General features: G+C 29.0%; 1 protein-coding gene across 1 annotated transcript in view; it reads right to left on the bottom strand.

Moving 5' to 3' along the window:
- LOC115876370 overlaps window positions 1-18,046 on the bottom strand; it is a 41,481-nt gene that overhangs the window by 11,628 nt on the left and 11,807 nt on the right. Inside the window, exons 2-4 of the mRNA XM_030892112.1 lie at window positions 769-966; window positions 257-463; window positions 27-191 (exon numbers count right to left, since the gene is read on the bottom strand). Coding sequence (XP_030747972.1) covers window positions 27-191; window positions 257-463; window positions 769-966 — 570 coding nt within the window. The remainder of the gene's footprint in view (window positions 1-26; window positions 192-256; window positions 464-768; window positions 967-18,046) is intronic.

Here is an 18,046-nt window from a genome sequence, read left to right as displayed (position 1 = left end):
AATAACTTCTGGAATTATGAAAATACCTTGATTTTTTGCTGATCCTTGTTGGGATCCAACTGCTGTAGTTGACTATTAATGATGTCAATAGGGTCTGCAGTAGGTCTAGTGTTGATGTAAGGATTTCGTTGGGTTACTGGCTGGACGAAGTTTGGTGTGAAACTTGTTTGAGTATGATGTTGTACTACCGACTAAAATATAAAATATACATTTTCTGATAATTATTATTTATTCAAAAAATAATATTTATTCTTACCCCCGATGGTGTAGCTTGAGATGGTGGTGATGATGGGAATACTACAGAATTCTTTTGTGGTTCTGGCGTCAATTGTCCTTGAGGAATCAAATTACTGGGAAAATTAAGACTAGGATTGGTCGGCGGAGGAAAACTTGATACTTGAGCTTGCGCAGTGGGTAAAAGCTGTTGCTGGTAGATAGGTGGATGTGCTTGGTCAAAAAATTCCTGTTAATAATAGAATATTAATAATCAATATCTAGCAACACCTTGATGACCACGATAACGATTCATTAAAAGGTTTTAGTTATTAAATTTCGTATTAAAAAGTTTCAAAAAACTGATAGTGCTCCTCGTATAATAAAAAATACTCCTTGCGCCAAGGGACTTTAGTCATCTTAGACGTTTTTTTTGCATAAGAATCAGCAAGAATGACACCAGTGATCAAGAAAAAAATATAATTTTTGCAGTCTAGTGTCATTACCCTAGTAAAACGCACTTGATACATAGATAATTATTTAACTAATACCAACCTGCTGAGGCTGACTAGCAAATTGCTGTTGTCGTCCAAATAAACCACTCTGAGCTAAGATCTGTTGGTTTCTGTTGAACAATTGAGGTTGGTGTATTCCTGCATTGCCACGTTGCTGTAAATCGAACCTATGTTGATGTTGCTGGACATCGCTGAGAATTTGACCTTGCTGTTGGGGTGATAGCTGAACAGGCAGTGTCTGTAAAAAAATTAAGGATAAGTAATATTTTTATATTGAATTAATAAGTTGTCAGAAGAAATCAATCTATTGCATTTATTTATTACTATTTACAACTATTTGTTACAAATTTATACGAGTTTGAATAAATTTTCTTGCGACCAAGTTTTTTCTTCATTTGTATTAGTTTGTACGGTTAGAAAGAACCTATTATGTTGTTGAATTGTAATAAGTTATACTGGGATTAAATAAAAAACTAGATACAAAAAAATAAACCGTTACTTCATTTTAAAGGTGCCTGGCGAGCCCTGACGAGCCGCCACTGTCGCTACCGTAATAAAGAATTTAAAAGTACTAAATGATACCAATTACAGAAATTATGATCAGTTGAATAGAATAATAAATCGTTTTTATTAAACCAATTAGAAAACTAATAAATTACAGATTTTTAATGGTCCATTTAACTGAATGAGCAATTGATCTGATGTTGATCTACTTCTTTCAAGGTTAAGTATATTTCAGTCATCGCACTTGAATTATTTCGAACTGGTATATCCTACATTCTTAGCACGATTCTTGTATTATGCAAATCGAAATGAGCTGGTTAAGAATCCTAATTCAATGTTTGCGGAAATAGAACATCATGAAGCATGTTTGCAGAAGATGCAATCGTGTCTCTTGGAAAATTATCATGCATGCTTTTTACCTTATAAATTCTTGTAAAATCACTGGAAACATATTTTTTAAGCGTCTGTGTTTTTATGGGAGATTCATAATAATGTATACCAAGGTATTTTAAGTTATCGTTTCCTTTTTGCTGCAGATCTAATTTGCATGGGATCTATGGTTCATATCAAATAAGCTTTTAGTCACGTGATTAAGCTTAATGAGCACAGCGTTGCCCTCTTTTACACATTTATAATTAATTTATTTTTGTTTCCCAAAATATTTTGGTTACAAGAAAATGTAATGAATATATTTTGAGAATCAAAAATAAATTAATTATAAATATATAAACAGTTATTATTTACATCAATAAAACCCACCTTCTTAATTTCATTTTTATTTCGATTTTTTCTAAACAATTTCTGAACTAACGTCGATACTTATGTACCTGTATAAAACTACTGAGTGAAAAAATTCACATTTCCGTGGGTTTTTACGTTTAACAATCAACAATCAACAATCAACAATCAACAATCAACAATCAACAATCAACAATCAACAATCAACAATCAACAATCAACAATCAACAATCAACAATCAACAATCAACAATCAACAATCAACAATCAACAATCAACAATCAACAATCAATTTTTGATTTATCGTTTTATCGATTATCGATTATCGATTATCGATTATCGATTATCAATTATCGATTATCGATTATCGATTATCGATTATCGATTATCGATTATCGATAAATTTTATTTTATTTTTATTTCGATTATCGATTATCGATAAATCAATAAATCAATAAATCAATAAATCAATAAATCAATAAATCAATAAATCAATAAATCAATAAATCAATAAATCAATAAATCAATAAATCAATAAATCAATAAATCAACAAATCAATAAATCAACAAATCAATAAATCAATAAATCAACAAATCAACAAATCAACAAATCAACAAATCAATAAATCAATAAATCAATAAATCAATAAATCAATAAATCAATAAATCAATAAATCAATAAATCAATAAATCAATAAATCAATAAATCAATAAATCAATAAATCAATAAATCAATAAATCAATAAATCAATAAATCAATAAATCAATAAATCAATAAATCAATAAATCAATAAATCAATAAATCAATAAATCAATAAATCAATAAATCAATAAATCAATAAATCAATAAATCAATAAATCAATAAATCAATAAATCAATAAATCAATAAATCAATAAATCAATAAATCAATAAATCAATAAATCAATAAATCAATAAATCAATAAATCAATAAATCAATAAATCAATAAATCAATAAATCAATAAATCAATAAATCAATAAATCAATAAATCAATAAATCAATAAATCAATAAATCAATAAATCAATAAATCAATAAATCAATAAATCAATAAATCAATAAATCAATAAATCAATAAATCAATAAATCAATAAATCAATAAATCAATAAATCAATAAATCAATAAATCAATAAATCAATAAATCAATAAATCAATAAATCAATAAATCAATAAATCAATAAATCAATAAATCAATAAATCAATAAATCAATAAATCAATAAATCAATAAATCAATAAATCAATAAATCAATAAATCAATAAATCAATAAATCAATAAATCAATAAATCAATAAATCAATAAATCAATAAATCAATAAATCAATAAATCAATAAATCAATAAATCAATAAATCAATAAATCAATAAATCAATAAATCAATAAATCAATAAATCAATAAATCAATAAATCAATAAATCAATAAATCAATAAATCAATAAATCAATAAATCAATAAATCAATAAATCAATAAATCAATAAATCAATAAATCAATAAATCAATAAATCAATAAATCAATAAATCAATAAATTTGAATGGAAATTGAAATGGAAATAGTCAATACAACATATCATATGTGGAAAGGCAATGTGCATAATTTAAAATTTCTCTTCTATTCTCATTACGCTCATAATACGCACGTGAAAATTTAGTAAAATCGATTATACACTGAAATAAAAAATAAGTTATTATTATATTATGTATACATTTAAATTATGCATGACTACATACCTAAAACATGTTAATAAATAGAATATAAAAAAAATTTAAACGATTTTTTAATAGGAAAGTATTTTAATTAAAAAACTTTCAACATACAAATGGAAAAACTCAATTATTGAAGTCACTAATGACACTAATTGTGTATTTTTTTTCTTCTTTGCGGTGTTAGAACTTAAAGACCTATTCAATTTTATGGTTGTACAGAAAATAAATGCATGAAATTTTGTTTAATTTATTTATTTTTTCCTTTATTTTATAGTTTATTTTTGGTCATAAAATGGACATTTTCTCAGAAATTACCATCGCTTTAAGTTTAAACTAGGTTTAGTAGGCCAATTATTATCTTGCAGTTGCATGAGCGATTATTGACCAACTATCGATAATTTTGACCATTAACATAATTCAGCTCGTGTTCAAAAATATGTTGAAAAAACTGAGTGGCTTGGAAATTCAAATTTTAATTGTTTGCGATCTCCCAATAAATGTTTTTATAATTTAAATTGTTTTAAATGTTTTTATATTTAAACAAGAATACACACTTATTAATACCCTTAGTGTCCTATTGTAATGATTATTAAATGACAATTCGAAAAACTATGGAATATTATAGGATAGGTTGTTGATAGGTCTTAAATAAGTAACTTGAGTATTTCTACAAAATAGATGTTAATAGAAGTCATATACTCATACGTAACTCTTTTTAAACAGATTTTATAATAGAAGTATACTTTCTAATTACCACTTTTTTTTTCTAAATATTTTTATTCAGTTGTTATACTTAGGAAGCAACAGTGCCCATTCATTTAATTCATATTATTATAGTAATCTTTCGAATGGTATAATTTAACATCAACGATACTGCGTAATTTAAAGCCAATGATCCATTGCCAGTGAAATAACAAGCAAAACATTTTGCTTCATTCCTCGGTGTTACGACATCAGTTGCAGCATCCATAATAGAATCCAAAGTTGAACGCAAACAATTCGTTTTTAGGATTTTTTTTTCAATTTATATGTCAATGTATATGTTACGGTTAAAGTCCGATGTCCGGTTAATGTAGACATTAACAGGTTAATGTTTGGCTTTGGTTATGTTAACGTTAAAAGCACTTGAAAGAAAATTATAATAAATCGAAAAAAAGAAGACTTAGTAGCTACGATACAAAGCAGAATCGGACATATGTTTATATAAAAAATAACCCAAGAAACTTGAGTTAATGTCAGTTGTATTTGGTGTTGTAATATGTCTAAATTGTGTATATAGTGAGAAAAATAAATTCGTTAAGTATTTTATGGTGAGTTTAAATTAGGGAACCCACGGAATTCGTATATAAGTACAGTATAATAATAAAAACTATAAGATAAGAGTTCTAATGAAAAAGTTACTACTCTGTGCTGTGATGCATTGTCTACTTTCTACCATAATTTAACCTGACAAAACCTCTGTACACAAATGATTTATTTTATTATTCTTCTAGGATAACAATTGTAGAATTACAAAATTAAGCCCAAGTATTATTGTAATAAGAGATTTACGAATCAGAGATCTGCATCTGCATTGTATGTATTGTAAATTACAGTGTTACAATTCATAATAGTAAATGACTTGCAGCGTAATCCTTCTTTACATATTCGGTATACCTAATACCTACACGTCTTTCACGTCGTTCAAATACAGAGATACATACTTTCACGAAAACGAAATGATGTGTTGTTGATGTTAAAAAAAGAAACATGTTGATCTATTCTCACGATTTAAAAAATGTAAATATCTTGGTGGCTTTGATAAAAATTACTGTTGAAAACCTCATATGTAATATAATACCACCCTTATATACAGAGGGTGCCACAGAAATAAGTGCAAGTATTTTAAGGGGTGGTAGATCTCGATAAAAGAAACAAAATATTATCTCTTGATCGTTTTTCATATAAGTTAAAAATAACGGAGTTATTTTACTTTGAAAATTTCCACAAAAAATGATATTTTGCGAAAATTTTGAGATCCCCTGGATCTTTTCTGGATTTTCCACGTAGTGGAAAATCCAGAAAAACAAAGTATGTTTTTTAACAGAAAATTAAAAAAAAATCCAAAATATTTCAAATTTTCAAAAAACCTTATTGGCGTGTTTCTAGGGTTTTATTATTTTTTTATTAATAATCTAATAAAATACTACCAGTTAAAATACTTGCACTTATTTCTGGACACCCTGTATGTAAACAAGGATACCACGAATATCCGCAAACGTCGTTGAAAATTCAAAATAATGTAGAAAATGTCAACTAAATGTTACCCATAACAAAAATACCATAAAAGTATTATAAAATTACTTCATTGCGGTAAACTACCGTATGTTGAAACTTATTTATTTATTCAGATCTATATAAAATGGTGTTAAATTGTATATAGAATTTACCGAGCACTTCGATGCTACGCATTCATCTCATTGCACAAGGCGATGTTGATTGCACAGAATCCATTTGATTTATAGATATGGCAGAAAAACTTTTTTGATGGAGGCATCTTGTTTAATTGAATGTGTGTATAATAAAACAGGTCTTGAGCAATCTCAAATACCTTTTTGTAATTAAACTCTATATGAATTGCCTCATATATTTTGTTTTATTATCAAAATATGCGGTATTAAATGGAATGGAAGAACAAGTTGTTTAACTGGGTGGTAAACTGAAAAAATGGAGTGATTAATCTAATAAAAATATTTTTTTTTGCAAAAGTCCTACTAAGTCCTCAGTAAATATGGTGTGTACCGTTTAAAAAAAGATTGGTAAATATTCCAAAAATGAAAATATTAAGAAAAAAAAAAAATAAACCACTTTCACATCGCTTTGTACCACAGAGCCTATAAGAATTTTTGGTTTCATTAACAAGTAACTCAGGTAACGACCGAATTTTGATTAATAAAATTGCGTTTATCTCATCAAGGAGGCCGAATTCGACAAAATTTCAAGAGATTACTTTTAATTGGCATTAAACGGCCTACCCAATTTTAATATTAAAAGAAAAAAGTCAGTGGCGCACATGTTTTTTTTTAATAATATTCCAGTGATAACCCATATGCACATCCCTGATTAATTTATCGACACTTTTTTTAGCATTAAAATATGTAACACTTATAAAAGTCACTTGAAAGAAAATTATAATAAATCGAAAGATTATTAAGATTTTAGCACCCTGTATCTACAAAACAAAGCAGAATCGGACCTATGATATGAAAATAATTCTTATTTTTACGTGAGGAATCTCTCCACGAGATATGTCACATGTTTTTTAACACACCCTGTATAATTTATCTGGTTATGTAACAACTTGCTCGCTATTTTATGGCAAATGCTGAAGCTCTGCAAATCTTAATTAAGCCTTAATTAAAGCAAGTGTGTTTAGAATTTTCGCCCAATAATATAGCATATACAAGGTGTCTCAGAAATAAGTGTAAGTATTTTAAGAGGTGGTAGATCTCGATAAAAGAAACATATTTTCTCTTTATCGTTTTTCAAATAAGTCCAAAATAACGGAGTTATTTTACTTTGAAAATTTCCAAAAAAAATGAATTTTAGCTAAAATTTTCAGAACCACTGGATCTTTTCTGGATTTTCTTTCTTGTAAATTTAATCTAATACTTATGTCGCCATATTATCAATAAATTATGTTTTTTAACTAAAAATTAAGAAAATTTCTCATAGGCGTGTTTCTGGGGTTGAACTATACTTCCAGTTAAAATACTTGCACTTATTTCTGGGACACCCTGTATAACATAATATGTTATACAGGGTGTGTGGCCGAAGGAAATATATTATATTTCCTTTAGCCGCACACCCGCTTTACCCGACCCCTGAGAGCGCCCCGAACAGTACAGCATAATAGACTCTTAAATGGGTATTTTCTCCGAAAAATCAAGGGAAAAAACGTGTATTATTTCGCATATTTTGCACGATTGTGTGGTGCAAGTTGCTCGAAAAAGCCTACGAAACGTTTCTTGGGTAATACGTGTCAGTGTAAACAAAGTCTGCCGGAATAACAGCAAGAGGTCCAAGAGGGGAATTCACCCATAAGATTACTCTCAAAATCTCAGAGAAATAAGTCAAGATAGAGAAGCGTCCTAAAGTACCTATTTTTTATCAATAAATCAGTTACGTTTTTGTTACAATAGAAAAAGAATATATTCAAACCATATTATTCAAGGTACCAAGGCCCAAGGTATACAATCCAAATGTAAACAAAAAATGCAGTAGAATATATTTGTTATTTCAAATATTTAGACTTTATTAGTATATTGGTTATTATAGTTGGGTATTGAAACTTTTGGTGTTACAACCAGAGATTTACAAGATACCTCATAACAAGTATCTGAAATACAAGTTACCAGGTACTTCTAAGCAAAGTATTTGAGATATCAGTTACAAGTTACAAGATACTTTTGGAAAAGGCATTTGTAATACTAGCTATAAAATCTTAGTATAAAATACGTATTCTCCTAAACACTTTTATTAAATTAAAAATCATCTCTATTTCCGATGCACCACACAGTATAATATGAATAGTTTATCTATTATATGCTAATAATCTATATTATATACTATATAATCCATATAATCTAGTCTAATAATGAACATCGTTATTCAAATATTCAAGTACCTCCATGTATTCTTATTTCTCTAAAGCCGGCGTTATGTCGGTAATCGGGCGAGATCGAATCATCTTTTGCTACTTGCAGTCAACTTTCACCATAGCCTCAGGCCATTCGGATGCCACTCACTTCTTCACGATACAATTGGGTTCAAGAATCTTCCTGAAAACGAATTGTTTACGTCGGGCGGACTGAAGATGTTGCTAGTTACTGTTGCACAGACTGTAATTTTGGAATTTTGTAAGAAGAAAATTATAACAGTTTTTTATTCTCAAATCAACTGATAATTGTGTTCAAATTGCTGATTGTTGCATGAAGATTTTGTTACTTGCGGTTACAGAGACTATAATTTTAGAATTTAGTAACACTGCAGTATTTTAACAGGCTATTTATCTGGTTAATGGATGATCGTGTTCACACTGTTGGGGGTTGCATGAAGATATTGTTAGTTTCGGTTACAGAGACTTTAATGGAATTTTTTAAAAAAGAGATATTTTCAAAAGATTGTTGTTTTAAGTTAACGAGTTATAATATGAGTGTTAGATTAGTGATGGTAGATAGGTGGTAGATCAAACCATATAAATTTATTTATTTTGACTCAATATAGATATACAGGGTGAGTTTTCTACGAAGTTCACTATGGGTATCTCGAAAACTACCTTAGATAGAGAGTCGGTTAAATGGGGAAAGAATTGCAGTTTTGTGGGGTCATAAATATGCTCCTTTCAGATTTTTGAAAAAGTTCATGGCTTACTAGATATTTAAAAAAATACGATTTCGGCTACTTTAAAAATGGTTCCTAATACCATTATAATCTATTTTACAAAAAAAGTTTTCAGATAAAAGTTGTAGATAATCATATCCTTAATGAGATTGTGTTCTCCGTATTTTCCTAAAGCCTGTCATTTTTGACATATGACACAAACTTATGTGTTTTTTTTTAAATGGAAACCATAGTTGGCCATGACTTCATAAAAAGCGCCATTTGTTAAGCTTCTAAAAAAAGCTACTTCTTTTCTCTACTACCAGAAATCAACAGAAGAATTAAGTTAGCATGGAGTACTTATGGAAGAAACTCAATAATTTCAAATCTAGAATGCCACTTTATCTAGAGAAGAAAACGTTTGACCAATGTGTACTACCAGTCATGACCTATGCATGCGAACCCTGAACACTTAAAACGAATATTATAAGGAAACTGCCGGTTGCACAGCGCTCAATGAATCGAAATATGCTGGGAATAACCAAAAAAGACCGAAAAAGAATAGAGTGCTGGGAATAACCAAAAAAGACCGAAAAAGAATAGAGTGCTGGGAATAACCAAAAAAGACCGTAAAAGAATAGAGTGCTGGGAATAACCAAAAAATACCGTAAAAGAATAGAGTGGATAAGACAAAAAACCCAGGTAATAGATATCATCCACAGAATCAAATTCCTCAAGTGGCAATGTGCAGGACACCTGGCAAGAAGGACGCACAACAGATGGACCACAAAAATTACAGCATGGTACCCACGAGGAATTAAGAGATTTAGAAGAAGACCAAACCTGAGATGGAACCATGATATTAGGAAATTAGCAGGGATAACTTGGGCCCGCATAGCCAACAATAGAAAACCAATAGGCTCAACTACAAAAAGAGTACGTAAATATGTGAGGGAGGCTATACAATAATTAGAAATGGTTGAATCAGCTGAAAATGATATTGATAATATAGCTTATATTATGGCAACATTCATGTTTATTTAAATTTTAAATCCAATTACACTTGTACCGTGTCAACTGGGCTTTAACATTGGCAGCTAGGCAGAGAGGTTAACTTAAAATAATTTACTTTTAATTAATAAAAATGTAATACCATTTAAGAATAAAGTCATTTCTATAAAAGTAAAGTTTTTTTTACAAAGTAATATAAAAACCTTAATTTTCGATATTCAAATTGTTTATTTCGATCAAAAAGATTATATAAAAATTATACATCGGTAATATCGATTCGTTTCGACTGGGTGGAGTTTAGCAATTCCATGGCTTTTTTCTATGGCGGTTTTGTTATGCATCTCGATTAATGAATAGAGTGAACTTAATCATTTTTCAGGTTTTCTGCTTCGATTGGCTCGACATCGTCAATGTAAATATCGAGTGCGGATTGGTGGATTGACTTTTTTTACATGCATACGATCTCAGTTTGGTTTTCTCGGCCGTTTTCAGTTAATATACCTAATTTATCTATTAAGCTGTAAGACTTAAGAAATAACAATAACATAAAACAATCTAAATATACACTAATAAAAATAAAACATTTGAGAGAAATTAAAATTAATTTAAAGTATTTGAATAAATTCGGTAACCAATAGGTGATTCTTAAAAAAGCAATGAAAAAAATGTGCCTCGAACCCGGAGTTGGAAACACCATGGAAATAGAAGAACAAAGGGCTTCTTTTTCCTTGAAAGTACGAGAACCGAGAACACATACAACAGAATCTTGAAATTCAAATGAGTCTACATTAATGCTACACCTACTGCACAGTATTTTCATCAGATCCAAGTATAAAAAGATAGACTAACCATATAATAACTATATAAAACTGAAAGGCATTAACTTGTAAATAATCAACTATTTTGTTGTCAGATTGAATTATTGAAGCCGAAAACTGGGTATACGATTTTTCATTTCAGAATTATTTTACTCCTTATAAGTTAATGAAACACTATAATTACAGAAAAAATAATATTATCATTCAGGACCTTCGTTAATAAACAAGTATCAATTTAACATTTTCCGTTTACATTTGAGCACATAATTTTGTATTGTAAGGTTTTTGTCTATTTATATTATTTGTCTGAGATTTTTAGCCGACCATACCGACAGGTATGGTAGGCTATTAAGATCGACAAAAAAAAGTTTTTTAAATTTCACTCAAAATGAGTTATTTGGGTCATAAATGACCTAAATACAAAATATTTTCATGGTGTCTGTCTGTCTGTTTGTCCGCCTGTCTGTCCGTCTGTCACACGATAACTCAAAAACCGCTGAACCGATTTTAACCAAATTTGGCACAAAAATACTGTGGCACCCGAGAATCTGGCCATTAGTTTTTGGTAGGGGCGGGGGGTTGGTAAGGGGGTATGGGAGGAGGCTAAAAATTTAAAAAAATCGTAAATCTAAAATTACAGTAGCTAGCGAAACGTGGTTTTCAATTTAAGATTAGGAATAATATTTGCAACAAGATTTGTAATAACATCAAAATCAGTCAAAGTCGCAGTTTTTGAGATAAAAAAAATATCAAGTATGGGCGGCTATACGTGCCTCCCGGTGCCAATTTGTTCACTATAATTCCTATAAAAATATATAAACCAAACTAAACCACACATCAATAGAAACGCATAACTGCTTATGAGCAAACACACAAATCTGAAATTTCGAAGAATCCTTATCGAAGAAAATCATTAATATAACAAATTAGTTAGAGCAAAATTATTATTCTCCAAATTTAATTAAGTAACCATTTAAACCTGACATTCTAAAGCAGATTTTATGGCTTCGACAATATTAACGAATGTTTGTAGAAAAGAGTGGTAATATTTATTTGTATGTATGTCATTATAATGTTAGTGTAGTATTTTAGTGATATAGGTACACAGGTCGAAATGTGTAAGATTTCAAAATCAAAAACGATATCATCCAACATATTTTATTTCAAACTTTTGAAAATATTTGTTAATTCTATTATAACAAAAAAATGCAATACTTTTTAGAATACCAATAAACAACAAAAAATGGTCATTAATGCCGGCTCCAGACCATAGACAAACTAACAAAAGCAAGACGCGTCAACGCTGTACTGCAAAACGGTAACAAGTTTGATAAGAGTTTATTACCGCGCTTGCGTCAACTGGCCTTTTAGACGAGGACGGTTTACTTATGGATTGTGTATTTTGTAGTAGCCATTTAGACAAGGATGTTTAATTAAAAAGCGTTTATTAAAATCAAATAAATTTATTTCCATCGGTAAAATAAACAATAATTTCTGGACATAACAGATATAAAAACAAAAGTTAAATAAACGAAAACGTATTCCTCTTATTAAAATAACAAAAAAGATGATAAAAAACAACAGTTATGGTAAACGAAATAAAAGCATTATTCTTCAAAAGGTGCAAAAAAATAATTATGTATATTATAATATTAATAATAGGAACAACAAGAAACATCTTAAAAATATACAACTTTTTCAAATATAAAACAAAAACATAAACTTCACATTTTCACAAGAATTTGCAAAAATATTAACATTTCGAGTCTATTATAAAATATAAAGCACGAAAATTCAAATCATAAAAAGATTAAAAAGATAAAGATTCTTATAACTTACAGTCAATTTGTAGGACCTTCGTTTTGTCTACGTTAGCGATGTAATCACAATAATTTGTATAATCACAGTAATTATTATGTTCTTCATAAATGTAAAATGTATTAAATTATTTGTTTTCGTTTTGTACGCTAATAAAATAATAGTAATAACCAAACAAAACGCAAAATCAGGAATTCAACAGTTCGTCCAAGGATGGTTCAAGGCAAAAACGTTTTTCGTTTTATTTAGGTTAGGTTTGACGAGTGCGACTGCGCGATGATTTCTGACTCAACTGGCCAGCGCAAAAACAATAATTCGACTTCCTCAATCCTTTGAAAAGTCTTGCTTTTGTTAGTTTGTCTATGCTCCAGACTCTCCGGCTAGCCTACTAGTTAAAAGAGGCGAACTTTAAAAAATTCTGTATTTCGAAGGGGATTATAATAAAATATCAAGTGTGCTATATTTTTGGAAAGGTAATTTTAAGTTCTTTTCAGTTAATTAAAAATATACAGGATGTCCCGAATAAAAAATCAATTTTTCTGTTGATAACTCTTAAATTATTAATTTAAAAAAAATTATAGGGCCTATCCACATTTTCTGGTAATTAAATATGGGTGAAACCATTAAAATTTTTAAAGGCTATATTTTATTTTTTAAAAGAATGGAATTTAAAATATAAATTCCAAAGTTACACTACTGATTTATACAGGTAAATTTCAATAGTTTAATCTTTTTACTGTAATTTTGTATTTTTGCTATTTTTACTTCCCAGACCAATAAATTTGCGGTATTATTTTTTTGGCAGATATTGCGAAATTCTCAACAAGAAATATATTGTGAGCAGATCAAGGTAATAAATATTAGCAGTTTCTTAGTATTGACATTCGTTTGGGAGAAAGTTTGATGCAGTAGTATCACCATAAATATGAAATCCCTTTTTGTAAAAATGTTGAAATGAGTAAAGTCATTAGCATTGCCAATGTAAATTTAATTAGTTTGTTATTAAAATATCTAATACAAGAAACAGTAAGTTCTAGGTATACATAGATGAGCAAATGCAAGATCAAGCCTCCCTTGTTTTTGGTCTTGGTCTTGCAGTTAATAAGTAGTCTTGGTCTTGGTTTCGCAGGGTTCATTCTTGGTCGTGCCCAAGACTCTTGCATAATTTGAACACGTTTCGTTAAAAAGGAAGAAATTGAGGTAAATTACAGAAATCAACAAGAGTAATTACTCAAAACAAATTAACTTGAAAAAAAAAACAGATTATAAATCGAAACCAAAAATGGCTGAAATAAATAAAGTTACAGAAAATATTAAATTTCCAGGACCTTTTAGCCAATACTTAGAGAATGAACAGCTTTACTTCGAAAATCTAAAATAAAAACGACACTTTGTGTAGTTTCTCTGCAGGTAAAATTTGACTTTTTCTAGTACAGAAGGTCAAGAAGATTGTAACTTAGTTCCTTCTTGAATATTTTTTATAGTTAAGGACATCTTTTATAACGCTTCATAATTGACGCCTTAGAGAAGAATAACAAAATATTACATCAATTGTACCGAAAACAAGAAACCATTACCTATGTAACCACCGTTGGCACCGTTACTAGTTTGGAATAGGTGGTCAATTCAAGTTAGGTACCATCTCAATATAGGCAACAAACCTATTTATATCAATTATTGTAATTATAAATTATTAATATTATTAATTAATTCTAAAGACTAATTAATAAATTGAAATATGTACAGACTAGTTCCCACAGATAAATAGCTGTAATGCTGTAATAATACAAAATCATCTTGGGAAAGGCAGTTGCAGTTTGCAGAAATATTTATATTTATTTGAATGTGTATGGGAGACTTTTAATGTAAGTATTTCTTCAGCCTTTTGTTATATTTCGTATTCTTAACACACCAATTTAGTGTCTCAGTATAAAATATAAGTCAAGTTTCATTTTTATTTCAATTTTTTCCAAATGATTTCTGAAGTAACGTCAATATTTAGATGAAAATTGGTGTTTGGGAGTTTTTTGACATGAGAAATTTGATTTTGATGTAGATATGACTCCTAATAGTAGGGGGCGCAACCTAGATGTGTTTTAACTTTATGAAGAGTAATAACTTTTCGTCCGTACCTGTATAAAACTGCTGAATGAAAAAATATACATTTCCGTGACTTTTTACGTAAAAAATGTCTCTTGGTAAAAATCGTTACGGGCAATCGTTCTCAAGGTATTTAGAATGGAAATAGTCAATACATATCATTATTTACAAAACATAAATACGTCCAGTAGATAGTTATTTGACTGAAATGATAATTTTGGGAAATTTTATTTTTTTTAAATTAATCATAAATTTTCTGCGAAAAATTGATGATAAAACAATTTCTGTTAAAATTTTGACACAAAAACATTTCAAATTTATGATTTCAGTCTAATAACTATTTAGTCAACATGTTTAATTTATGTCAATATGATGACAGGTATTGATAATTTCGATTCCAAATATCTTGAGAACCATTACTCGTAGCGATTTTTACTAAGAGATCTTTTTAACGTAAAAATCGTATTTTTATCTGCAGAATATGCTGCCGAAGTTTCCGGAATACAGTTCGGACCACTCTGTATATATTTTTTATTTATTTATCAATATCTCTGAAACCACCGAAATATATTTACTCATATCTTAGGATTATGTAAAGTGATCTGAAAGAAAGCCAAAAATGCATTAATATACAGGGTGTAAAATTTAAAAAAATCATCCCGATCCACCCACACTTTTTTCAGCCATCTTATAGAAGTTAAAATATTTCCATGAAACACATCCTCGTACATACTTCAGGTTTGTACAGGGTGTCCCACTAAGAATAGCTCTCGGTTGTATCTCGGAAAGTATTAGTCGTAGAGCTTGCGGAAAAAATTAATATTAATTAAGAAGACCATAAGAAATTGCTGTAAATTATTTTCAAGTTTGTATAAGCTTTTGAACGTAGACGGTAGGGGCGTTGTCTTACAACTTAACAAACATTGCGCCTTTTCTCAAAAAAATTAAAGGCGATAGTATATGTAATTTTAGCTGATAGCAAAGTGTAATAAAAGCTTAACAAGTCAGCGAAAACCGCATCTTGATATCTTTTTTCAAACCAAAGTTATTAGCAAAATTATAATAAATACGAAAATATAAGCCCTTAATTTATGACGGTGGTCAAGAAACGACACCTCAGTGAATTCATGGTAGGCTTTAGAATTAGATTTTTAGGCAAAATATTATTATATCAACATTTTGATAGCCTCAGCAGCCTTTTTTATCTTTTGAATGCTTTTCTAAAAATGCCCTTTTTCAACAGAGAAAAAAAAACGCTACTAAGACTATCAAAATATTGATCTAATAACACTTTGACGTTTATACTATTACGTCAAAAGCAACTTTTTTTCAAAGCCTACCATCTTAATTATTAGATATTAATAGATCTGGTATTATGGTATTCTGGTATATTGTCGATTTTAGAATAATCTAATCATTTCTATCTTATTTTTTTGTCAGAATGTTCATAATCAAGAGGGCTATTCTATTAATACCCTGTTAGAAAAAAAATTGGCGCCGGGAGGCACGTATAGCCGCCCATACGTATAACAAAATATGTTAATATCTCAAAAACTGCGACTTTGACTGATTTTGATGTTATTACAAATTTTGTTGCAAATATCTTTCCTAATCTTAATTTGAAAACCGCGTTTCGCTAGCTACTGTAATTTTGGAGTTACGATTTTTTAAAATTTTTCAAAAGTGTGTCTATAATATCACATAATTTGGTGTGATTTGGTCGTTATACTTTTATTTTGTAAGAAAGAGTCCACTCATCGATCAGCATGGAAAGTTCTTACCTTTCGATATGACTTATTTGGATTTAGTAACTGGTCATTTTTTTCTCATTCTTAGTCAGCCAACTGAAAAGATACTTTCACGAAATGTGTTTAAAAAATTGTTTATAGTGCATAATTATGGTCAAAAATATATACAATTTGACAAAAAATTACACAAATCTGTTACAGTATCTATTGTATGTACTGTTGATTTAAATCATGAATTTGAAATAAATAAATAAATACATTTTTGTATCTCTAAACCATGTTTTGATAATCGTGTTAACAGATCATAGAGATGATCAGCAGATGTTTAAAAATAAATGCTTATACAAAAAGGCATTTAGATATGCACTTAATTGGCATTGTTATCGAGCGGAACAAAATAAATAAAGAAGTATAAAAATACAGAAAAGTAGCAGCATACCGGGTGCGTCGCAAAAGTGGATCACCCCTATAACTTTTTTGTTTTTCACATATAAAAACGAGATTTGGTATGATAGTATATGACATAAATTAGGATTGATTAACGGTATTCCATTTCTATTCTAAATTTCAATCTAGAGTGCCATGACTGTGTTAAAAACACAAATTTTTGATCAAGCAGCCTCCGAAAAAGTTGACATATGATATGTCATTCTATACAGAGTGTCATTTTCTATAAAATAAAGTAAAAAATTACCGACAGTGTCATTTAAAACTCAAACATTGTAGTCATTTCCGGTGAAACAGGAAGTAACCGATAATAATTGAATACGTCAATCAATCCTAATCTATGTCACAGACTAACATACTAAATCTCGTTTTTTTATCTGAAAAAATAAAAAAGTTATAAGGGCGAGCCACTTTTGAGAGGCACCCGGTATAATATTCTGTAACAGTAGCAAATAATTGTACCAAGAAAAAAATAAAAGCATGTCCTTTGAATACATTTAATATCATATAGTTTGATATTAAATTTAAATGATTAGAAACACGTAAGTAATTAAAAGATTTTTTTTCATATGATACAAGAAAATCTCTTAGATTATAGCAACCGCTCTGATATTCATATGCAGTTTTCCACAACAAGCGGAAAATTATTTATGTGATCGATGGCTACATCATCAATTTCAACGTCAAACTGAGAACTACGGGCGTAGTTGGAGGTATTACCTATACAAAAAGATATCAAAAATATTCGATTTTAGAGTTTTGAGCGATCCTTAATCGTATCTTTAGTTTAAAAAAATATATAAAAGAAGTGAGAAAAAATCTCAAACAAGAAAATTCATATACAGGGTGGTCCGAACTGTATTCCGGTAACTTCGGGAACATATTCTGCAGATAAAAATGAGTAAAAAGTTCGTATAAATGTATGTCCTAAAATACTTTGTTTCGGAGATACAGGGTGTAGAAGTTTCATTTTTATTTAGATTTTTTCTCAATAATTTCTGAAGCAACGTCGTCAATATTTGGATAAAAATTGGTGTCTGTGAGTTTTGT

The sequence above is a fragment of the Sitophilus oryzae genome, unplaced genomic scaffold, assembly GCF_002938485.1.
Source record: "Sitophilus oryzae breed Bouriz unplaced genomic scaffold, Soryzae_2.0 scaffold_1436_pilon_pilon, whole genome shotgun sequence".
In the NCBI taxonomy this organism is placed as follows: domain Eukaryota; kingdom Metazoa; phylum Arthropoda; class Insecta; order Coleoptera; family Curculionidae; genus Sitophilus; species Sitophilus oryzae.
The sequence above is the reverse complement of the archived record's forward strand: the minus strand, read 5'-3'. Positions and strand labels throughout refer to the sequence as shown.